This window comes from Trachinotus anak, unplaced genomic scaffold (assembly GCF_046630095.1).
Source record: "Trachinotus anak isolate AG129_WGS33_773 ecotype Australia unplaced genomic scaffold, CSIRO_AGI_Tana_v1 ptg000025l, whole genome shotgun sequence".
In the NCBI taxonomy this organism is placed as follows: domain Eukaryota; kingdom Metazoa; phylum Chordata; class Actinopteri; order Carangiformes; family Carangidae; genus Trachinotus; species Trachinotus anak.
In genome coordinates, this window is record NW_027273876.1 from 12,832,989 (window position 1) to 12,858,274 (window position 25,286).

Here is a 25,286-nt window from a genome sequence, read left to right on the forward strand (position 1 = left end):
CAAAAAAAAACAAGGCCCAGCTTCAGCCTGTCTTCTGTAAAATGAACTTCAGCCACTGCTTGGTGAATTTCATTGACAATAGCGTCCTCTTGTGACTACAGTTGAGACAACTGCTGACTTCTGGCAAGTTGATCTCAAAATTTCTTTCTTTGTTTGGGAAAAGGGTAAATAACATTGGGATGGATATGGACAGTGTATATCGGCGGTAACAATGATTTCATGCTGTGGTCAAATAATAGATATTGTCTGACATAGGCGTCAGTCAACATGCCTCACATGTTTGGAGAACTAAATATTTTAAATAAAAAATGTTTGGTCTATCACAGTTTATTACAGGCTTACACTGATTTAATTTTAATGTTTTATTGTAGGAACTTTACAATGTATAGAAACAGTGGAATGTAATGTCTTAATTCACAATATCATGTGCTAAGTAGAAATTGGTTGAAAGTTATCAAAAATAGCTGCAAATTCTTTTCAGAGATATGTCTTTTGACACTGCAAGGATATTTACAAATAATACATGAATTGAATAGAAAAAAAAATTGTAACAAATGCCTGTAAAACATATAATTACATCTGTGGATAAATCTATAACAAACAGCACATTCAAAACCAAGCATAACATAAACGTTTCTTTTTTTCAAGAAGGCAACAGTGTTCATCCACAGTCTGCCCAAAAAAACAAAAAAGAAAAAAAAAATCCAGGCTTTAAGGTAGAACAGAAGAGCTACCTTTTGCAGATCACAGAGGTTAAGGGTTACTTATATTCCACATTTTGGAAAATGTCGTCAAATTGTATATAATTTAGATATAGTCTATATAGGTAATAGACATCTTCTCAGGTCTTTATGTGGAAGTGTAGATGTTCTCTAACTTTGTCTCCCTTCATTTTTCTGTCTTCACTCCACAGTGCTTGCCCTGTCCAGTGCCTACTGTTTACATATTACAACCAATTAGTGCACTCATTTTACCAATGTGACGTTAGTTGGTAACTCACACATCTCATGTTGCTGTGTTGCTCAGGACCAACTGTGCCGTCATTCACGGTCTGAGAAAGTGTAGACTCTTGCATGTTCATGTGGTGGAAAATACAGACTCCTCATACACACGAATAAAGAAACCAAATATTTGAAAAAACTATTATTATTTATCTTGTTAAATATTTTTAAACAAGATAAAAGATTGTCATTGAGACTCATTTAAGACAAATTTAAGTCTTCCTCCACTTCATCGTCCTCCTTCACATTGAGCCTGTGGTCACCACGATCCATAGGAATACCCATCTCTTTCTGCAGGGCCTCTAAACTGGCCTGGCTAACGTAGTACCTAACGTTCTGTGACGGCAGCAGCTTCTGGAGCTCCTCCAGCTTACGATAGGCCTGAACAGGAAAGATGGAAGAAGACAGAGAGTGGAGTGTTCAAGGGTTTAGAGTCATAACTCACTTTCTTTGATTGAATGCAGATATATTTTTTTTCTTTTTTACTAAAGTGTCCTTTCACCTATTACAACAGCAGCAAAAAATGACAGATACCATTTGGAAGTTGCCTTGCTGACAGTGGTGTTCCACCAAGAAACCAAATGCATCTCCAATCCTGACGGCAGGGTCCAACTCCGGGTCCTCCAGCAGGGCTTCACATAACCGCACCGCCTCACCAGGATCCTCCGCATACAACCTGCAGACAAAGGACAAAATCAAACCTCAGATGAAGACAACACCAAAACTTCCAACAGAAAATGCTTGTTTCAAAAGGAAACAAAAGAGGTACATGTGAAGATATGAAAGAGAAAAGTATGAGCTATATTCTTGCCTGCGGGCATGGACAAATTTCTTGATTAGGGTGATCTTATGCTGCAGGTCAGCCACTCTTACTTCCTGTTGTCCAGTTGAATCCTTCACTTTTGAAAGACACTTGGCAGCCTCCATCAGTGCATCTAGTGCTTTCTCATAGTTTTGGTAATCATCAATTTCCACCTTAACAAAGGAACAAGAAAAAACTTATTTGGTTAATCAATATTTCAACTTCTTATTAATACTCAGGTTTTCACAAAACGAAGACCCTTCACCACAAGCCACAACAAACTGTTTTTTCTTGTATCCAATATCATTGCATGTTTTTAAATTATATTTTCTTAGAGGACATTTCTCCTCAGAACAGGGTGGTTGCAATTTCATCATTTAAATTAATAGGTGTGAATTGGTCATTTAAGACCACTGCCATAAAATGAACAGAGACCCAAAATATGACTGTACTGTAAGTAAAGTGATTTTTTTTTGTATTTGCTGTACCTGAGCACAGGCTTCATAGAAGCCAGCAAGCAGGTCCGGTGCTCTGCCTTTAGTGTAAAAACCGATGATAGTCTTCAAGATCTCTGGATTTTGCCGCCAGTCCAGAGACTGCAGGTAGTTGGCAGCCATGATGAAAAGCTCCTTCTGACGACAAACGTTGGCAAAGAATACTATTTTCTCTGTGTCGCCTGACTTGAGGAGTGCCCTCATAGCCTGTTTCAAAAAAGATACCAGAAGACTTTCCTAAGATTTGACACTGTCATATTTTAACTTGTGTATGCACATATTTGTGTTTTTATGTATTGCAGATGTTGCACATGACATCAGGCTGACAAATCAGGTGGAGTGATCCCTCTCTCTCCAGAGACCTGCAAGATGTTCTGAGCCTGCAGAGAATCTGTGTTCATATAGTGTTTACTGCACACTACAGCATTACCTTGAGCTTGTTGCCTGCCTGCGTATATTTCTTGGTAGCCAGGTGGTAATTGCCCTGACGCATGCAGCAGTCAGCTATACTCTCCAGCACCTCCTTGCGGGCCTCTTCAGACAAATCTTTTGAATCAGTTACAGTCATTCTCTCTGCCAGTTCCTCTGTGATGGTCAAGTTCTGGGTCACACACAGCTCCAAGGCTTGATGGTACTGGGTACAGATACATGAACAAATATAAAAACGCACGCACATAAGTGTGCCCATATGAACTGATACTTCTATGTATAGATAACAATGTGACACAAACTGGTACCTTCTTGGCTGCTACCAGTAACTCTACAGCCTTTTCATACTGGGAATGTTTGATGAAGAAGTCAGAGCAGCGGGCCAGGAGGGCTGGGTCTGAGTTCTCATTTAGATCCTCAGCGATCAGCTGAAGTGCAGAGAACTGTTGGGTGGCAAAGGCCAACTCAAGAGCTTTGGAGACATAACCAGCCTACAATGGACAAAATAATAAAAATTTACTGCTGTAACAATAACAAATAAGTTCAGTTTAAATATATGGTGCAATATTACCCCCTTGTGGAAGGATTCAGATTGCATCAATGCAAGCATAATCTCAGTCATTCCGAAAAATGAGACACTTGTGATGAACCTTATGGTAGAGTGCGACAGCTCGGTCCATATGGGCTCCTTTCTCCTCATAGTAACAGGCAGCCTCCATCATGTCCTCTGGGTTACTGAGCAGAGCCAGGTTCATCAGCTGGTCATCCAGACCATTCTCCTGTTTACACACGATAAAAGTCAACAAGTTACTGAGAGAGAGAGACTAAAACACACTAATCAGAGGACATGTTTCAATGAGTCAATCACAGTACAATGGCAAATATTATTTCTGTGCATGAATATCATGACCAATAAAAATCTGTCCTGATGTATGAAGAACACAGCAGAGTGCTTTACCTTACAAAGTCGTATGGCGTTGTTGTAGGCCTGAGCTCGTGTGTAGAAGTGGACAGCCTGTTTGATATCATCATGACCCTCATAGTGTCTGGCCAGGTGGTACGATGCTGCTCTGTCACCTGTGTCATTGGCTATCTCAGATGCCTGGTAAAGAAATACATTCATTATCACATTTGCAGACTTTATTTGAGGATGTTCATGCCCACGGCCTTTTAGTTATCCCTCTAATTAAACTCAGAATAAAAGGAGATTCAATCTTACTATTACAATATTATTATTATTACAATCTTACTATTACTGTCATTACAGCAAAAAACACATATGGATGTAATTTGAAAAATGAAATTGTCCTTAATAAAGTCATATAATTACGACCTCCTGATACAAATGGAGTCACCTTCTGAATGTTCCCCATGTAGCAGTGGACTCGAACCAGCGAGAGGTAATCCTGAGCACATTCATAGAAATGCAGCGCTGAATCCATGTCTGACTGGCTCTCCAGGTACTGGGCCCACCACTTGTAGATGTTCCTGGATTGATAAGGCAATGTTCTAATGTGAATCTGTGATATCCCCTTCAGATTACAAGGTTTTTACGATCAAGGTAAAGTCTAGACTTACTTGTCTTTCATTTTGTTAACATAGATCTCAAGAGATGCTGTGTCATCCTGGAGCATTCTGGGAACTTCAGCCCTGTGTGTATCTGAATTCTCATAACTGCAACAAAAACACTGACAATCACACTCTGTTTCCAGGGTAAGTTTACACAGAAAATTATAGATTTATATAGATATAAAAATAAAATGCCAAACTACTGTATCCTTAACATGGAACCACTATAGATTGTGTCTTACTATGCGAGAGCCAGGGTCTTGTCGCCCATGGACTCCAGGTATTTGGCATAACTGTAGTAGGTGGTGCGTAGATGGATGCGATCATGGATTTCAGCTGTTTCCAAAGCTTGCTGCCATTGGCCAGAAGCCTGGTAGAAATTGTTCAGCAGGTCATAGCGATGACAGCTCTTGTACAACTTCTCTGCATCTTCCTGTTGGAAGACAGGAAAAGATGATGGAAAGATAAATGCTTTTGGTCAGGAAAGTCCCGTGGTCTTTGTGTGGTGAAATGCTTAGACCTAAAAAGAGGACATGTTATTTGTAGTCAAAGGATGTGGCATTATGTTGGACCAGCATTATCTATGAAGAACTGAGAAAAAATATCCTCTAGATGAATTTTATTTACTGGAGTGAGGGGAAGGCCTTAGCTTTTTTTTCAAATGCATTATCTATTTTCTCTGCTTTTAAATATTTGATGTTTTTACATGTCTCAGTAATGTTTTTCCAGTTTGAAAAAGGTGTCGTGTACTATTGAAGGTCAACTTCAACCCATAAACAGAGGGATAAAAATTTCTACCATTTCTTTGAAAGTAGTCCATAAATGGGGCAGAGAAAAATTAATGCAAGCAAGTCTATTCGTCTGATTGTGAGTGAGGCATGTCCCATCAGTCATTTACACTCTAATACTTGAAAATCTTACCAGCATGCCGAGCTGAATGGCCAACATCGCCACTTGGGCTTCTGGTTCAGGCTCAGCCTCCGCCTCCTTCAGTGCTTTTGCTGCCCTGGCATTTCCCATATTCCCAAGGCACACACGTGCCACATCCAGCCGGCAGGTTTTCACACACATCCGTGCCATGTTTTCCCATACCGCTTTACTACAGAGAAAAGAGAAATGGCTTGTTTGCACGGGTGATTGCCCTCGTGTACTATGTACATCTTAGAAAATGTCTTATTTAATAAAATAATTTAAAAAATAATAATTCAATGTTGGCTTGTGCTCAAATAATATTCAAATTATTTACAGTTTAGTTTAAGTTTAGGGTTAATATTTTAGACCTAAACCCTGAGTATGCATGTAAAAAACAGGGACACAAAAATGTAAATACCCTCACTGGCAAGACCTCTAGTACTGTAGTATTATTTTTATCTTGACTATAACAAAAATCCCCAACACAAACACTGATACAAGCACAACCATGCAAGAATATATGTAGGACTTTAGCTCAAAACAAGAGGTGTGCTTTTCTATCTCTTTCCTTTTTTCTTTTGTCTGGTTGCTGACGTAAATCAACCGCTCTACCCCCTTTTCTTTCGCTTCATTTCCAAATTTAAGATTCCACAGCCATCTGGTCTCTATTTGTGTCCCCTCCCTCCTCCTTGCTTTAGCTGATACAGATGTGGGCTGTTTATTAAAGTTAGGCAACAGGAAATACCCCAAATCTTTAGGGGCCCTGCTTTAAGAGGGGGGAATGGAGGCCAAGTGAAGTAAAAGAAAGCAAGAGTAGTGAGTGTCAGCCAAAATCTTGCTCTATATGGTCACAGAAAATCAACCCTGAAAAAGAAAAGTGAGATACTTAAAAATACCAAGAAAAGTCAAGCCCACTGCACACAGAGCGGCAAGATCTAGAGAGCCAGAAAAGGAAAGACAAGAGAAGGAACAGGTCTACATTTGGCCCCTCTTCCCATCCTCTTTTCCTCTCAGGAAACACATCCTGTTGCTGGCTGACTGCGGTGGCCAATATGTTTGTTGCACACGAGAGAGAGAACTTAAGCGAACGCCCCCTGGGCTCCAGACAAAAGAGTACACAACAGTGACGTCTAACAGGCGTCTTTTGGACATTCTCTCACACAAACACACTGACACACACACATTTAAAGTGATCATGAAGGAGGGGACTGTCTACTTAGAGCTTGCTACATATGTGAACTAATGTCTCGGACTGTAACGAACAGCAGCTCCCCCACATTTCAACTCTGACCTCCAGGACTTGCATTTGTGAGAGAGAGAGAGAGAGAGAGAGAGAGAGAGAGGGAAAGACAGACAGAAGCAAAGGGAGTTTTGGGCTAGAGGACTTCTTGTTCCAGTCAGGCAGTAGGGGCTCTTCTAGTTGAGAGATAGTCTTGGTAAGCTTAGGCAAAGCCACTAACAAGTCAGCTTCTAGCAACGCTGACAGGAGAATCTATGCTTTCTTTGCATCAATGTGATGGCAATGAGAAGTGACTGAAGAGAAAAGACAGAAGAAAAATCTACTGCCTACACAGCGAAGCCAGCTGCACATGTAGAAGTCCGACCAGTGCAATAAGCAAAGCACCGAAAATAGGTAAAGGAGAAGATAAAGTACAAAGAGAAAAGCAGGGAGAAAGCTAGGGAGCGATATCCAAGAGTCAAGCTGCAGCCAGCCGGAGTCAGTGGAATGGACCTAGGTGCCAGTTGGATTAATCCCCGCGTACCCACAGTGCTGTCTGAGGAGGAGGGCTGAGGATCTGCTGCAACGACAACAAACTCCTGAATGAGGATGAATGGAGATGTTCTTTAGCTAAGCCTCAAGACAACACTCTTGCCCAGTCCACCTCTGTGAGCTGGGACAGCACAAGCTAACAGCTGGAGGAGGAGGAGGAGGTGGTGGTGGTGGTGGTGGTGGCGGAGGAGAGGAGCCAGGGGGTCCAGAGCACTGGTGGTGCTACTGCCCCAGAGGAGAGGCACGGGAGCGAGCAGGACACTGAGGAGGAACAGGGTCCAGAGGACGGACCCGAGGGAGGGGGCGAGGTGGCGGGTGTCCGGCGTCGTATGGCCGTGCAGAGGCTGGTGGCGGCAGCGGTGGCAGTAGCCCTGCTGTCCCTAGTCTTAAACAATGTTGCAGCCTTCACCCCCAGCTGGGTCCTGCAAGCCCTGGAGGACGGACGCAAGCGGAGTGTGGGACTGTGGAGGATGTGCCCCACTGGTGGGGAAAGGAGCCGTGATGACCTCCAGGGTGGGAGAAAGGGGCAAGGGACACAGAGGCAGTGTGAAGGTCTTGGATGGGGATCAGAGCATGCAGGCTATCAAGAGTCTCGCAGCACTGTCAAATGTAAGTTTTTACTTTAATTGAGATTTTAACAATTTCAGTGTCATTTATGTTTACTTTTCAAAAAAAAAAAAAAAAACTTAGCAAACTTCAAAGTGTCATTTTCTCATCAGGCTTGTTGACTGACTGATTTGTATGTCTGAGATGTAGTATTTGTCAACAGAAACAAATGCAGTACTAGGGGTATTTCTGTGCCTGAAGTTGTGATGTTGTCATTTTTGTCACTGCAGAAAGATTTAAATGTCTGTCAGTAAATAAATAAATTGTCTTTTCAGGGGACTCTGATTGAGGGCCAGAGATGATAAAGTATATGTCAAAACTAAAACACTAAAAATCACACCACCAGATCAACTTCATATGTCCATCCACAAATCAAATCTAGGTGTTTGAGGTTTATTACCCTCTAATGTATGAGTGTAAACATTAGCACATGGCAGCCGCCTAAGTATTTGTTGCCAACAATGTTGGCAACAGGGTTCGAGTATAAACTTAGTCTGGATGAACAGTGAGGCAGAGTGAAAGTTGTGATGGATTTGTGTGCTTTAGTCAATAACGCTCCATTGAGAAATTTCCATTGAAGAACGTCCACTCACTAACCTTAATGGGCACAATGGGCAGCACTGCCTGGCAATGTCAGACAAAGACGTGCCTCACCATTCATGATGAAAGAGTAATCATGTCAATGTCACCTTCCTAAAAATGCATACTATATTACGCTTCCTGTTGCATTTCGACAGTTTATCAGATTATCCTTTTAAAGATAAAGTTTCCCGATTTAGCCTTAATCCATCTTGTTGTGAATGAAGTTACATCACACAGCACGAAATATGACACAACTCTTCTCCTGCTCCCTCAAGTGCAGTTTGACATGATGCGAGCATGTAACCTGATGGCGACGGTGGCCCTGACTGCTGGTCAGCTGATCTTCCTTCTAGGCCTGTTGGAGCTGCCTTTCATCACACAGGAATCACAGTGGTGGGAGGAAGCCATCGCTGCTCTCTTCCAGCTAGCCAGTGAGTACCAGTGCTCCTGCAGTTTGTTTGTTTAAATCGCTTTGCATCAGTAGGAAGACAAGCCGCAGAGAAGGACCTCTCTGATGAAGATGCTAAGTATCCTAGCAGCTAAAATGTTATTCATATTATATCATTCTGACAGAGAGAGAGAAATCTGGAAGCTGCAGAGCAAATTTCACGTGCTCTCTGGTAGAACGCCAAAAAGACAGAGGTAAAATCACTGTCAATGTCATCAATCGCTGACACTAAAATACTGAAGATCAGTCTCTGAGGGCAAATATTGCATGAACACACTGTGAAAGCTTTGACATACAAGACATCTACTATATGGCTATATATCTACTAACTGACTTTGCATACTTTGACACTATATTGCATCAATTTATTGATACTTTTTTCATTATAAAAAAAGTTTATATCCTGGAATTAGTATTTATGATGTTTTTGATGAAAAAGAAAAGAATATAAAAACCAAATACACTAAGAGAGCAGCCAAAATGAGAGGGATAAAAATGGAGGAAAACCATTCCCCCAAAAACTTGGGGGCGCTATTCTTGTGGGACATGGCTTAATGCAGTCATGGTAACAAAACCTCTCTTTCACACACATCCATCCACCCCACTGTGCCACTTTAAAGAGTTGGCTGGCATGGCCTGTCCCAGTGCCCCTGCTGAGGAAGTGTGTTGTGCTGTGTGCAGTGGTCGCTCAGCCACTTGGTATCATTGTGGCAGGGCGGAATGAAGGGGGTCTGTTCTGGGTCTAAATTTAGTCCCAGTCCAGAATCCATGGGCCAGAGCCGCAGCAAGCCAGGGAGCGACTGTCAGGCGCCAGGATATCCCTGCTCAGGACGAGGAAATGTCTGTGACTACCTGTTATGCAAACCCCAGAGTTGAAGAAGGAAAAAGAAGGGAGGGGGGAATGGACGGGAAAGACAGTTTCGACAGGGACTGTGTGTTTGTGTCTGCACTGGCAGGAGGGAGTATGCGCATGCATTTTTGTGTATGTCACAGTGTATGTTGTGATTGTGTTTATAGTGTGTTTTGGTAGAGAAATGTCCTGTGGTACACATGACAGCAGGGTGGGAATTGCCTCTGTCTAGATAAGCTGGCCTAGCTTTTAAGTCTGTGTTTACAAAATGTACAAGAGCAGCAGAAAATAAAGGCTTATCATTAGCATCTGCGCCATGCATTGCAGCAGGGATGAGGGCTTTTATCTCAAGACCTTGGTGAGAGGATTGAGACCCACCCAAGTGTTACTGTATTTTCCAATATAAGACAACAGCCCAAACAACTGCGCTGAGTAACAAAGTAACAAAGAGTGACATGTCTTGGCAGACATAATGTTCCCAACCAAAAACAGGACACTCAGAAGAATATAATAATAACAAACACCAATTTAAAACCAATATAATTTACATTAGGCTTTGTGTGTAACCTCTGTGATTTGGTTTCTCTGTAGCTTAAAAAGTCTCATCTTTTGGATGTTTTGATAAAATATGGACCTAAACAACAGTTTAACAAAACAATCCAACCTCAATGTTGTTACTAGCATTTTCTAGAATTTCAACTGTATCACACGTCTTTATCCGTGTTTGGAGTTAGCTAAATTGTCATGAAGCTGGAGCTGGAGCTGAAGTTAACCATATCCAACAAGTTTTATTCCTGGCATCAGAAATTGTAGTTTAGTAGTTTATAGTATTAGTTAACAGCAGGTCTGACACGGACCAGAAGTCCAAATTAAGTTAATGTGATGAGGATGAAAGCTATGGAAAAAAGTAAATATCAGCCATTTTGCAAGCAACAACTTTAAGAGCCTTACGGTACAATGGCACTTTAAGCTAAAATTTGATATCCGCCTGTTAGTGAATAACATGTTTTTGTCATAAACTTGAGCAACAGACAAAATTAACAAGACCAAGAGTTCACAGCTATGCTAGTGCTTGGAGCTAAATGCTAACATGCTCAAATTAACAATGCTAATGCTAGCATGCTGATGCTAAGCAGATGATGTTTCACCATGTTTGTTATCTTAGTGTGTGTTAGCATGTTAACATTTGCTTATTAGCACTATACACAAGTCATTAGTCATCAGTTCTGTCAATATTTAGTCATAAACCAAAGCATGAAACAGTGCGGGAACTGTGGATATCTGTTCCAAATTGTACAGCAATTCATCAAGTAGTTGAGATATTTCAGCCTGGGCCACAGTGATAGACAAACCAACCGACTAACATAGGGCATTGCCATCTCTAGAGCCATTCCACTAGCATGGGTAATAGAAATGCCAGATATTCCCTAGTTCTAGCCTCAAATTTGAGCATATGCTCTTTGTCTTATTGTCTTCTTTGTCTTGTCTGAAAGTAAACAGAGTTTTGTTGGACAAAACAAACAATATGAAAACATCATCATGGACTTCAGGAAAAAGGCTTTTTACATGATTTAAAGAACTATTTGATAAAATATGATAAATATCAGATATAATAAAATAATAGTTAGTTGCAGCCTTACTTCTTTTAATAAGAATAAAGAATTTAAAATCTTAAAAGAGGGGTTGCAAAAAACATAAACAGTGGCTTTCCTTTACTATATTCATATTCAAGTAAAATGGCCTCATTTCCTCAGTAGAGATAGTTGTATTGGCCTGTACCATTCAGTAATCCATTCCCCAGTCCTGCTTTAGACCTCCCCCACTGAGTCGGTGAATGAGCTATTTTTACCCATCACCCTCTTTCTGAGGAATGTTTTCATTTTCGGACGTGCCAAAATGCTCAGCTATTGCAAGCAGAGTGTGGAATAACAATATCCAGTTCCATTCAGTGATATCTCAGCAGTGTTGGCAGGTCCAGACTGAAAGCACAGTATTGGCTATTTCACCCTTGGAGACAACTCTGGAATGTGTTTTCTGAATGGACACTGATCCAATATGTCAAAAGCCAAAACTGCAGGTCACATGGCCGTGAGAAACAGTTTATTCAATCAGTTTATATTTTTTATTTTGCTGAATTTCAATGTGGGGCTCAATTCTGACCTGATAGATCTGGCTAAGAAAGGAATAAGACCTCCCCTTAAGTCTGTGGCTCAAGAGATTCTTGGTAATAAGGGGGTGATACAGGTTTGACACTTTAATCAGTTCTGTGACCTTACAGAATAAACCAAGACATTAGTAAATGGAGGGAAAATAAACCAGCTAAATGAATTTCCAAGACATGGCCTTTAGATAAGACTTGTTTAGATTTCTCTGACAGATCATGTCAAATGTTCAGCAAATATATTAACCTCGAAGCTTAGGGTGTGGAGAGGAGGGAAGGAAGGAAGGATGGAAAGAGGAAGAGGGGGAAGGAAATTTGAGGGATAAGTCTGTGCCAAAAAAAAAGGTTCACACAGCCCACCCTGGCTGGAACCTGAACAGGAGATTATTCATTTTCTTGGAGAAGGAGCCAGACAGGTTAAACATAAACCGATTAAGACAAACAGTTGCATTCTTATGCATACACACGGTGGTAGACACGCAATGATACACAGATACAATTGTTCACATCCTCACTTAAAACAATGACAGCCATCTTACTATAGAGGTAGAGAAAGAAATATAAATTAATCCACCCCCTCCCCTGTTGGTGCCACTGACTGCTTCAGGAAACGGACTGATTCATATCCTAAAGCTCCAACATACCTATTTCCAGTGATTATTTTTGGTCCCTGTATTTATACCACTGTGGATGAGGCAAGATTTTAGACATGTATTATTGTGGAACTACTGAATGGCTCCAGACTACACTCGAATGCGGTAAATGAGTCACTGATTAAGGGATACTTGACTGACATAAATCTATGTGGATTTTCATCCACACCTCTGATGGTGAAGAATGAGGAAAGGTGTGGACTATGGAGACGTTAAGCATCCTGATAAAACAAAGTAAAGATCAAAGAAACAGCATGGAAGGCTGTGGCTTTTTACTTTCGCATGCAAACAGAAGGTCCTCATTGCGTGAGTCATACTATTGTGAATCAAAGAAATCAGGAGACAACAGTTCTCAAAGGCTCTTCCAGGCATATATTCATGCTCTGATATTTTTACACTGTTGAGAACTTTGATCTTGAGATCTTAGAAGTTTTTCCTAGGAGGAAACAGTTTTCCAAGTTCAAAGGCCCCACACAGAGCTCCCGCTGAACTGTGAAATACAAGGCTACAGGGATGGATGTCTAAATGTAAGCATGTGTGATTTCAAAAAGCCACTTTAGGTATACTTTAGTTATACTTCCCCAATATTCAGTTGGATTGTGTACCTTTACATGTAATGAATATCCAAGAAACAGTGAACTAGAAATAGTAAAATACATAACTGCTGAAAAGAAAACATTCTTCAGAATATTTTTCTTTTCTGTGGCCAGTCTTTGCCTCCAAGAATGCAGGCAAGAACTAGAGGCCTAGAGGTATATATTTCAAAAACCACTACATGGATTACTATGAAATTTGTACAGACATTCATGATCTCCAGAGGGTGAATCCTTGTAAGGGTGATTTCTTGAGGAGATGAGAAGAACTTATTGGAGGCCGGAGAATTTGACAGCTCTGGAATAATATAGTAGATACCAGAAGGTCGAAACTCAGTTGAACATTTTATTATCGATGATCAGCGGGTCAATAATCAGCAAACATGCACTCAGGAGATACTGACAAAGAGCAACTCTTGAACCCAGATCTTATATAGGTTGTAACGTGTTCCATCAATATATCTTACCATACATAGTAACTCTCGACTACTGTAAATCAGTATCTTCTAGCATATCTGCATACATCTTCACATGTCAAGTGCCAGTTATATAAATACTACACGTTAGACATAGGCCCATAACAAAATTCCACTATCAATCCTGCTGATTCCTTGACTTTTCATCCATCAACACAATGAGGTTCACATTTTTTTTATTTTGACTGAAATGTCAAAATATCTATTGGATGGACTGTCAATCCAAATGTTTGGCCAAATGTTGCCAAATATTAGCAAAAATATTAGCAAAACTAAAGACACTGTCTTTGTGTCTAGTGCTAAACAGCAAATGTTAACATGCCCACATACTAATCTAAGATGGTGAACATGATAAACATTCCCTGCTTTACATCAGTAAATTAGCATTATCATTGCCAGCAATGGCACACCATTAATATACAACTTTTGTATTAATATGAAACATTCCTATTTGTCTACATGTGGACCGTGACACTACTTAAACAGCCCACCAACCAGAAAAGCCAGAAATAGTCAAATGTTCAATAAATATATTCAACTGAAAGCGCTACAGTGTGTTACTAAATGAAAATGGTTCATTTTTACTGATTAATGTCTTGTCTCTCTCTGTATTCCTGTAAAGGTTTTGTGCTGGTGATTGGACTTGTGACCTTCTACAGGATCGGGCCCTACACACACCTCTCCTACTCCTGCTACTTGGACATAACTGCTTGCCTGCTGGCCACAATGGCTGCGGCCATGCTCATCTGGAACATTTTACACCGCCGTGATGACTGCCTTGCACCGCGAGTTATAATCATCAGTCGCTCACTGGCATCACCTTTCCACCCACGTCTAGACAATGACTACGTGGAGTCGCCTTGTTGAGCCACATGACCTCACAAGCCAAGCCAATAAGGAGTAATCGACTGCACTGACAGGACTGTGTTCATGTTTTACTCCAGCTGGTGCTTCCAGCTGAAGAGGACATTCCTGTGGCTCTACAAGGACCGGACTAACATGTACCTGCAATTGTAAAACTCTATATTTCACAACTCCTCCTACCATACACAAAGATATCAGAGTAATTTTGCTGTTTGGTGCACAAAAGTCACACATTTAAGATTAAAATTAATGTATAAAGGAGCCATACATTTCCAAACATATTCAAAAACTGTATGAGGTTTCATTTATTCATTCTTGGGTGTGCTAATTGGTAGTTAAACATGGAATTTGGACGAGGACTCTCTTATATGAAACATCCTTATTAAGAAAAGATCAAGCTGGAACTTGACCTATTTTGTTACATGTGCACTTATTAAATGGCCTCCTGGGTAATTCTAAATTGGAAATTATGAAAGATGTTGAAAATATAATACCAGAATACCTCATATTTTCATCCTTTTAAGGCTTATTACATTTTTAATACATATTAATGTTAATGATATATGTTGCAAGTAAGAAGGTGAACTAACAAGGTAAAAGCAGAAGATTCAGTCAACCTCAGCAAACTTTTGATTGGGCTTATCCAAATCAGTGACAATATTTAATTTTGAAACAGCCAATGAGAAGGGGTATTTTAAGCAAATAAACACGCATCTACTCAAAGACATCAGGAAACATTGTCACTCTGTAAGTCACGTTCCTCTTGAAAAAAGGAAAATAAAAAAGACAAGGGACTTGCCAATTGATGTATGTGAATTGATTTGGAATTCTTAAGCAGTATTTGTTAAATTGATGGTAACAAGTGTTTTGGAGATGCACTGCATTTTGAAATGACATACACATTTCAATATTTACATTTATTTTTCATGATGCTTTCCATGTGAAATTCTGCTCGCTTGTGGTACATACTGTATACTTAAATTAATATAATATAGTTGTGTAAAGAATAGTGCTATCATTAGTAGTATTATTGTGACCATATCATACTTCTGCAAAGAACTCCAGGCTATCTGTGGGTCTTCCATGTTGCCAAACATAAGGGCACATTAAAATAATAATATATCATATAAATTCAATAAATTTATTGGTAAATATTCAAACACAGTGGTTGCTGCTGTTTTGGTGTCCAACACTACACCTGAAAAAATGGACAATACAAAACTTTTCAAATATTTTATCATAGACGTGTTCCCAATGAACCTCCACACTTAACCCTCAAGATCTGTTAAGAGTCCATATGGACTGCAATTTTATATTATTAGTTATTATTTTAGAGTTATGACATACAGTACAAAGAAAGTGATAAGAAGAAGGGCTACAAATACTGTTTATTGCTTTAGGTGTGCCTCAGCTACTGAGCCCAAAGAAACAAAGGACTATGTTTACATGAAACACTAACAAAACACTAACACTCCCAAAAAACACTAATTATTATCAGTAAGTGCAGTGGATGCAGTGAGTGCAGGAACCATGCAGCATGTCCCCTAAGTCAAGGACAACATGAATGAGAGGAAGCAGCACAGTCTGGACTGAATGAAGACCTTCCAGCTTGTATCTGACATGCTGCTTTGGGAGGCAGAGGCACTTTCACACTGAGAATATCTGCTTTGGATAAAGTGAATTAAAATGTTCATAATTGTCTCTATTTTATTTAGAACATCCAGAGACAAGACTGACTAAAGCCCCATTGATAGACAGAAATTGGGCTCTAAAGCCTCTTCTGACACAGACTTCCTAACAATCTCAGGTTTCATTATCAGAGTGAGGTGGTGGATTTTGTTGTTCAAACAATACATTACTTCCATGTCTGCAATTTGAGTGAAATGGGTGTATTGTTTCTAATGTGTCAAACAGATATGTCATTATATGACCTCAAATACGTGATGAAATAAGCTTGACTCCTGGATCTCCAGCCAGTCTCAGACTTAAGTATGAGAACTTTTGTTGATAAATCTGCACTATAGAGACAAGTCCCAGAAGATACAGGTTACTGTTGCAGGAAATGCACATTCCTGTGGGTGGAGATTTACGGGAATCACACACAATACCGATCTTTAAAAAAAAAAAAAGTAGCACTAGTAAAAATAGCCATCAATGAGGAACTTAGTAAATTTGTCATCAGGCCTATTAAACTCTTTAGAATATCCGGCCAGTGGGATACACTATTTTCCCATTTGTTTGTTTTTATACTATTTTCACTTTTGCGTAATGTTTGTACGTGCCAAAGCAACAGTACTGCAGAATTCAGCCTGCGTGCCCTGAATCACGTATTCTGCTAAAAATAATATCACATCTTTGATGAAATCACACATACGTTTCACCATGACACACATACGGGAATGGACACGCACATCCTTTTAGTGACCTGATTTGATTTTCACAAGAATAGAGAGGGTGCTCCTTTTGGACCAAACTGGCAGGGGGACCTCATGTGTGTATTTGAGTCCCAGTGTGTTTAGAAAAGTACATCCCCTCAGCACACACCCGCACACTAACAGAAACAGTCACATATATACACATTGAAGAGTTCCTTCCCCCAGCACAGACACAGAAAAAGTCCTTAATCATGTCCTGTGTTTAAAAATCTATTTCATGTACTTGCATAGAAAAATAAAAGTTTGGCTTTGGTAGATCTAATTTGATTATAGCATTGGTTTATGAGACATATAAACTCTTATAAACTGCTTAGTTTTGACCAACATATTATTAAATTAAGCAAGTATTTAAAATGTATTAACCTTTCCCATGGCAGATACTTTGGTGTGGCATTTTTCTTCAATGACCTATCAAGTACCAGGTTTAAATTGTTCTCAGTGCTTAGAGATAAGTCAAACATCTAAAGAAAATAACAAAAGAGGCAGTGTTGCATCCAAGATCACCTGTCAGATTTCAAGAAAGCACATCAAAGCTAAGGTTACAGAACTATTGTGGTAGTTTGATCTCAACCGTCAAAGGTGCTGAGTGAAACGAGGGGTGAAGAAAAGAAAGCGGCAACAATGCCCCATTCTCAGCACAAGTCAAAAGCACTTTGTTACAGCTCTCCCACTGCAAACCATTGCAGAGCATTCTGAGAGGGGTCAAGGCTGTAGTTACAATGCTTTCCCCGTGGCCATTGCTTGGCTTTGAACTAAAGCCCCTGTGGAAAGGACTGTTGGGGAATGTGATGACATGGATCAAACAGGGGGATGCGCCACATCATTCTGCATGTCTCTTTGCAGACACCACTGAGTTGACACATGCAATGATGACATGAACATATTGACGCCCTACCTCTTGATGAGCTTGATAGACTTGAAGGCTTCATCCATATCGCCAATGGTCAGGTAGAAGCTGAAGTTGAGCATGGCATCGCGGGTGGCCTTCTCGCAGTTCTCCAGGCCCACAAAGTCCCTGAGAGCTCGCCTCGACACCATAGGGGGGAACTGGGCAGGCATCCCTCTTGACGGCTGGGTCTGGTGCGGAGGTGTTGATGTTGTGGTTGAAACCTCTGTTAACCCTGAATCTCTCTCACCAGGCTGAGGAGGGTTAGGGCATCATGATGTCAATATTGGTAACCATGTGATTCAGAGCCAGTAATAAATTAAGCATGTTGAGAAGTGGGATCACAAATATTAAACAAATGTAAAATGCAAAATCCTGGGGATGACATGGGCTTTGGGGAACAGGTAGGATGCAAAGCAAACCAAACATCAACCAAAACATCACAGACCAAATCTATTCATCGAGACAAACATTAGGAGCTGGACACAGATAAGTGAGCGGTCAATATTTCAGGGAAGTTCTTGTGTTGCTGAACTTGGGGAGTCAGTATTTTCATTTTTGGTTCAGTGCAGCACAAGGCATACACATTCACAGTTGTAGGAAGTTGGGAGCCAAGAACACTCAAGCTTTCTGAATGGGCTGTAGGGGACAGATACTTACTGCAGGTCGAAAGACACCACCCCTCCAAAACAATAGCTGGGGTGTGTTAGACCAAACACACAGAGTTTGACATAAGAATAGTGATGGGTGCAAACAAAAACACAAGGAATATATTTTTAACAACACTCAAGATCTGAAACAGCTAACATACAACTTTCCAGAGAGAAACCCTATATGCTGTGTGAGAAAACCCGCCCCACTGAAGAGACAACATGCATGCTGAACAGTGTTCTCTGTAATCACCTTGCAGCTGAGATAATAGTAGGGCACATCCAGAGCGAGAAGGGCCTGCAGGCCTGCTGGTTTAGGGTAGCAGTCTTGTAGGAGTAGCCCGTGCTCCTGCGTACAGAAGAGTGTCACCACTGACACGTCCACCTAAATAGAACGAAGACAACACACTGTCAAGCTACTTTACATTTACTTTAAGTTTATTAAAATCATTTCACAAGTAATCCCATTCTGACCGGTTGTCTAAGATAAATTAGTGAATCAGCAATATATATGTCTCTTGGGTCTCACTTTTACACAAAAGGGTTCCATAGTAGCATGGGTGTATATTTTTTTTTAGCACAGGTGGTCCCAGGGGAAGTCAATGTAACCAGCAGTTTTAGTCCCAAGCCTTGTTCACAGAGGTGTACAGGACAATCTTGATGTTAAACAACAGTCTTTACCATATCCAAGTAACTAGATGATGATGATTCAGAGCTGATCGGCACCGTCTCACAAACAAAAAGACGAGGTTCACTCTCATCCCAGAAGTGAGATACAGGGCACCGACCACCGAGCTCTGTCCCCTGAAACTGCTGCCTGGAATACACATAGGAAATGTAGCATATGAAACTGCAGGAGAAAACTCTACATGGGAAGAATACAGGTAAGCAACTTAATTTACCTTTCACTGTCATCAGGATTAGAGATACCGCTGGACGGTCTGCCAATGAAGAAGTCAAAGTGTGTCACAGTGTCCATCTCAACGTCATAAAAGTACACTTTATGATCAGGTCGCCCATTAACCTGAGAAAAAAGAGTTACACTAAGTTAAGATAAATATCTATATGAAATTGTGCTATTTTAAGATTCTGAAGCTTTCAATAATCCATAATTAAAAAAGTAGAGTGTGACTGTTGTATGTTGTCCATTCACCTGAGAGATTAGGATGCTGACTTGGCTGCCATTGGCGTTACACTTGACTGACCTCAGGGCTCCCAGATTGGCAATCTGGTCAGCCAGGTTTTTAGCACTGCAGTGAGCTTTGGCATCTCTATAAAGACATAGAGTGAGACTGGTATTGTTGGACAAGAAAGTACTTTGAACAGAGAAATTGTTAATGGACAGACATTAACAATACATGGAAGCTTGCTGGCCTTCTTTATACTACTTTTTAACAAAGGGAAGTGACACTGACATCCATATTAACGTCATACCTTCTGGAGAGGTCAAAGACTCTGATGTGTGCTGTGTCCGTGCCCACGGCCAGATAAGACTGGCACACACTGAGTAGCACAGGGTTGCCCTCTGCTTTGGAGAAAGTCAGCAGTTGCTTCACAGTGCCCTAAAGAAAAAAGACAAAAAAGATGGTTCAACGATGAACCAAATTCATGGTGACAAATACAGTACCACTTGCATGTGTTTTTATACTATTCTTTTTTAAATCAATTCTAATTCAGAACTAAAAGAATGGTTTCAGAGAGGCCTTTTCCACATGCACACTCAAACATTTTTCACATCTCTGTGTTAATAAGAATACTGGATAGCAGATTCCAAGCTGGGCAAACAGACCTGTGGAGTGCGGATCTGTACCCTGCTAGGTTCCACTGTGTAGAGGTTCTCACCATGTACAGCTACTACATGGGAGTCACAAGGAAACGATCCTGGAAAATCAGTAAGGGAGGAGGTAGAGAAAGAAGAGAAATAGAAAGGAAAACAATGAGATGACATAGAAAGGGTGAGATTAAGGACAGGGAAATCAGGACAGTTTTTCAAATGTCACTCTGTTGTACCTGTATTGCGTAGAACTGTGCCCGACAGCTCATACACAGTGACCTGCTTGCCATTCCACAATGTCACTGAGTCCTGTTGGTATGACAACACACGTGCAGTCACCATGATATCGGTTAAAATTTTTTATTGTTTTCATGAGCTAACCTTTGTAGTGATCAATTCTACATTTACATCCCCTCCATACTCACTTTAGTCACACACACTCCCTTGATGTGTATGTCAGACTGCAGAGCAAGGTTCACTCCTGAGGAGAACTGAGTGATGCTGAGCTGGGTTGGGGTAAGCTGCACTGCTGCCACCTGCTGGCTGAAGTGGGCTGACATCACATGCTCACACAGGATCAGGACTGTGTTTGAGTTGTTGGCCGCCAGCAGATTCAGGCTGGAGCCCCACTGAAATGGAAGGTCTGAGTGAGCTTTCGCAGCAGAATATTATACATATGTTCTTAAGTGTGCAACTATTATAATCATGGTATGTGAATGATATTCATTTATAATAATAGAGCAGTTGTGTATAAATGCTGGTGTAGACAGTACCTGCAGCTGAGTGACATTTCCCTGTATTTCAGTGGGTGTCTGTAGCTTCCACTGGGCCTTGGTGTCATCTTTGCTTCTGCCTGGCTGCACCACCATCCTCCACAACGCGATGCGTCCATGGCTGGTGCCAGCTGCCAGGATTTCTGACAAGGCCACAATGTTATACAAAAGCAATGAGGCTTTGTGAGGTTTGAAACACTGTGTTATGTGTAATCAGCCTACTCAAGGCTTGAGAATGTGATAAAATAAAGCACCTGGAAATTAGCAGCTCCACAGGAATGTGAAAAAAACAGCACTTTATACTGTACAATTTACACTATGAGACAAATATTGTGTAGTTACCTTTTCCTGCACAGTATGAAACACAGTTGATCATCTCTCCTCTCTCAAACCCCAGCGTCTCGTCCAGTGACAAAATATAGTTGTCATCTTGTTCAAGGTCCCACACCCTAGGAATATAGAGGGGCAGGACATTATTCAGATTTCAAATAAATGTGTATATGTGTACAAACAATATGTGTAAGCTGACCTGATAGTCTGTTCCCCTGTTGCTGTGATGAGGAGGCTGTTATCTGTCCAGACAATGTCCACATTCTGTCCAGACTTGCTGCTCAACTTCACCTGTCATGAGAAAAAAATTCAAAAACTGAATTGTGTATCCCTCTCACCAGTCCTTTACAGTGATCTACAAGTACGAACATCACCCAACAAAATTACCTTGGTTTTCGATGTAAATAAAAGTAAGTGCATCTTCAGTGATCTTAGTATACCTTCATGAATTCCTGGGCTCCTCCCTCAGATCCCAGAGTGTATTGTGACAGCATCAGGGTCTCTGTGATCACAGCAAGGGCCTCTCTCTTCTCAAGGTAGAACAGTTTCTTGATTGAACCATCCACACTGAGAAGTGTGCTTGTCTTACAGTGCTCATCCACACAGTGGACTTTACCTATACAGGGACACAGGGTTATTATATCTGTTGCATTTTGCTACTCTCCTTCATAGAGACTCTTGGAGACTTACTGTGACAACTGCGTCACACAGTTTAAAAAAGCAGGTAGTGGTGATGGTTGCTGGTCAAGCGCTTCAGCCATCATTGCATTTACAATACAAGAGGTTACAATACACCCTCAGGGCAGAGTGAACTCTGCAGTGATTCGCTATTGGAAAGTGTTGAGACAGGCTAACTACCTGCTTAGCATGCTAACTTCAGTAAAGTAAAAGAAGTGATAGAAAGATAAGCATAACAAGTGTTAACATGCATCAAGCAATGCAGACAGCTCTTGGCTACTGAATTTTGCAACCTTTCATCCAGACTGGTAAGTAAACAGCTGTTAACGCTAACTTGGCTAAGTAGTAATAGCAAAACTTACGAATAGCTCCTTTAAACCTGTTATATTCTCCCTAGACTCTCTAGATTCCTATGGCCCAATGCTGTTTCGGAAATACTGTACTTGCCTAACTATTTTTTGTAATTCTACAGTGATGGATCATAGCACTATAATGAGTAGTCAGCATTGGAATACATACACACACAAACCAAAAAACAATTATTGTTTTTGTTATTGCATGCCATTATGAGCTGTCTTACAAATGTGCCATTGTTGGAAATCATTGGTCACAGATAAGACTGTTTAAGTCATGAGCTACACACTGCATCTTTAAGAAGACACATTACCAATAAAATCAATGTCAAGAATTAACTTAAAATACAGAACTCAAACAAAAAAAATTACAAAGTTACCATCTACAGTGCTGACATAGAACACAAGTCCCTCCTGTGGGCCCATTTTGAGAGGCGCTCCCTTCCAACTGAACATGTCCAAGGCACTCTCATCTCCACCCACTGATGCCCGCGCTAGCATTGCCACATCACTGTAACAAGAGTTAGGTCCTATTTTCAGCAACATAGCATTCATATCAAAAGAAAGAAAAGATATCACAGTGTTTTCAATTATAAGCTTACTGCTGAAGACATAAAAAGGAAGAATAACCAAATACTTACTCCCCAGGTGAGGCAGGTCTGAAGATGCAGCAAGTTAAAGGTTTGTTGTATTCATGCTTCACCAGATGGTTTCCATGAAGTCTCCCTCTGGCATCTACCTTCCATACTGCTAGAGCTCCAGTCTGTCAACAAATAATTACAGCACGTTTATGCAGTGCAACAAGTAGAAATGGGAAGTTTAAGTCTTGTGTCAAATATGCCATGTTGGTAATCAGAAATTGCATTTTTATCATGTACTGTAATTAGGCCCACCAGTATATTCAGAGGCAACGCATGCCTAAGTATGTCAGTATAAGACATGTATACTGTATGTGTGCCACAGTGTCTGTGTATACAGTCACTGCAACAAACTCACCTGATCCCCGCTGACCAAGCGGCTGCCAGAGCTGCTCCACTCCAGCAGTGTGATGCAGGCTGCATGTGTGCTGGGAAGGACTGTTTGATCTCCAGAGGGGTGTGTCAGCAGCACTACCTCTCCATTCTCCCAGCCTAGTGCCAACACTGGCTTTGTGGGATGCCAGCGCAGCACTGTGGGCTGGTGTTGCCGTTCTACATGGCAGCTCTCCACATACTCTCCCTGCATATGAACAGGGACGATTTTAAGAATGCAAACTTTCTCAAGTATGCTGTAATTGATAATATTCACACAATGTGCATATAACGAAGTGTGCCCTCTTTCTCTGCCAAAGGGCATCTTCCAAGCCCAATGTTTACCTGCTGCAGATAGAGGTCTACGTTGCCTCCGGTGGCGGGGATGCTTGAGGCCACAGCCAGTACAGGAAGAGCCGAGTGCCAGGTCAACTGAGAGGGTACAGCACTGCTTTCAGGAGCCTCAATACGGTGGTCAAAATACACCGCCATGTCCCCAGTGCTCCTCTCTAAATATGAAAGAGGAGATACCAGCTAGATAAAACCCCCACCTCACACGTACTAATTGATCAGTACAGTCTGTGTGCACCTTCATGTTTCTGCACCATCTCCTCACTGTGGCTGTCTGGCTAAGTTGTGTTTTAAAAGCACGGTAATCACGAACTCGTTAACTCTAGATCGTACCTTCAGGTAGATTCCAGTGACTCACAATCTATAATTTTACTTTGGCTTAGCTAACGTTGGTTTACTTATGAGCACAACTAAACAGTGTAGACTGTGATGAAGCTATGAATTCATTATAATGGTTAGCACTGTCAGCTAACATTAACGTTATGTTATGTTATTATGGGACACATGGTTAAGTTAGCTTTAGCTACTATCATTAGCTAAGCTAAATAAGCTAGGCAAAGTTAGCATTCATTGCTGGTTCTCGCTACCGTAGATTGACGTTAACAGTTCTGTAAAATTGTCTGAAGACCCACCTCACCGTCGTTTTCTTCAGGTTAATGTCAGGTTAATTTGTTGTTCAAACTCGAAACAGCTTAAAACATCGACCGTAACTTCCAGTGTTGATGTGTAGCCTCCTGTCTGAGCATAAAGCGTCTCTCCCAGTTGCCCCTGACAACCTCTAGGGTTGGAGAAGAGGAGGAGTTAACGGAAAATAACGAACACAACCCGAGGTGTTGTCGAAAGAGGTGTGAGTAAAATGAGTTTTTCTGACGCCTGTAACATTTTCTGCAGCAAAGACATACAGCCTACACTGGGAAAAGGCTCGCCAAACTCATCTGAAATTCTTTAACATAATTAAGTTAAAAAATATATATCCTTCAAAATTTTACATAAATTATCTTGTAAGGGAAGTGTTTGAAAGAGTTAGGCTATATGTCACTTGCACACATTTGTGTATTTTGAATCAATATGCAGAGTTTTATCAATAGTAAAATGGGTATCTGAAGGCTAATTTCATTTGATTTTGTATATTATGGTTTTTCAGATGTATTTCTTGTGTATGATCAATTCTGGGTATTATTATTATTTTCAATGAATTGAAACTTTAATAAATAGATTTAAACTGACTTAATATCCCCACTGGCTTGAGTTTTAAACTATTTGACCTCAGTAAAAAAAGGTGGTGTGGCATACAATATTACTCCAGTGACTGTACTTGATGTTCTTTTATGATGTTGATGCTCTTAATATGATGGGGTTATTTGTTTGTTTTTTACAATGTAAAATGGAAAAAAATTCAAAAACTGGAAAAATGGAAAAATGTAGAGAATGTGTGTGAATGAGTGTGTGTGCATGTATGTATAGTGTTTTGCGCAGAAAATCTGCTATTTGGTGCAATGACAATAAAGCTTTCATTTCAGTCCAATTAACAAATTAAACCCAGTTAACAAGTTCACACCTGTCAGAAAATCCCATTGGTCTTTTATTTAATCTTGACAAACTTAGTCAGTCCTAAGCAGCAATTTTGAAAAATTTGATTACAATTTAATTGTCATTTTGTCACCTGTTCACTGCTGCTAAGTCAGAATCAATCATAGGATTATCTTCTGTGCTTGTTATATCCTTAATTACTCTCAGCCTTATTCGTTTAAAGACAAATATTCAGGGGGCAGTGATAACATAAAAAATGCCAGAGTGATAAGGTCAAAGCCACCAATAATAAAAACTACCAGTAG

General features: G+C 40.6%; 2 protein-coding genes across 2 annotated transcripts; one reads left to right on the forward strand and one right to left on the reverse strand.

Annotated features, from left to right (window-relative positions):
* Positions 1 to 61: 61 nt before the first annotated feature.
* Positions 62 to 24,232, reverse strand: ift140 (intraflagellar transport 140 homolog (Chlamydomonas)). The gene is made up of 30 exons (XM_071462377.1): positions 24,084 to 24,232; positions 23,446 to 23,609; positions 23,087 to 23,308; positions 22,732 to 22,853; positions 22,471 to 22,601; positions 21,500 to 21,675; positions 21,259 to 21,350; positions 21,072 to 21,178; positions 20,730 to 20,872; positions 20,382 to 20,585; positions 20,193 to 20,265; positions 19,972 to 20,063; positions 19,617 to 19,744; positions 19,336 to 19,453; positions 19,085 to 19,206; positions 18,864 to 18,999; positions 18,436 to 18,567; positions 17,542 to 17,786; positions 5,217 to 5,394; positions 4,538 to 4,728; positions 4,305 to 4,400; positions 4,082 to 4,214; positions 3,685 to 3,828; positions 3,377 to 3,505; positions 3,035 to 3,217; positions 2,728 to 2,931; positions 2,292 to 2,504; positions 1,813 to 1,976; positions 1,536 to 1,677; positions 62 to 1,382 (listed from the first exon to the last, which is right to left on the reverse strand). Exons 2-30 carry the CDS (start codon positions 23,590 to 23,592, stop codon positions 1,203 to 1,205), a joined length of 4,347 nt encoding a protein of 1,448 aa, XP_071318478.1. The 5' UTR covers positions 23,593 to 23,609; positions 24,084 to 24,232; the 3' UTR covers positions 62 to 1,202.
* On the forward strand, positions 6,336 to 15,371 carry tmem204 (transmembrane protein 204). The gene is made up of 3 exons (XM_071462380.1): positions 6,336 to 7,587; positions 8,442 to 8,597; positions 13,970 to 15,371. Exons 1-3 carry the CDS (start codon positions 7,308 to 7,310, stop codon positions 14,212 to 14,214), a joined length of 681 nt encoding a protein of 226 aa, XP_071318481.1. The 5' UTR covers positions 6,336 to 7,307; the 3' UTR covers positions 14,215 to 15,371.
* Positions 24,233 to 25,286: the final 1,054 nt, after the last annotated feature.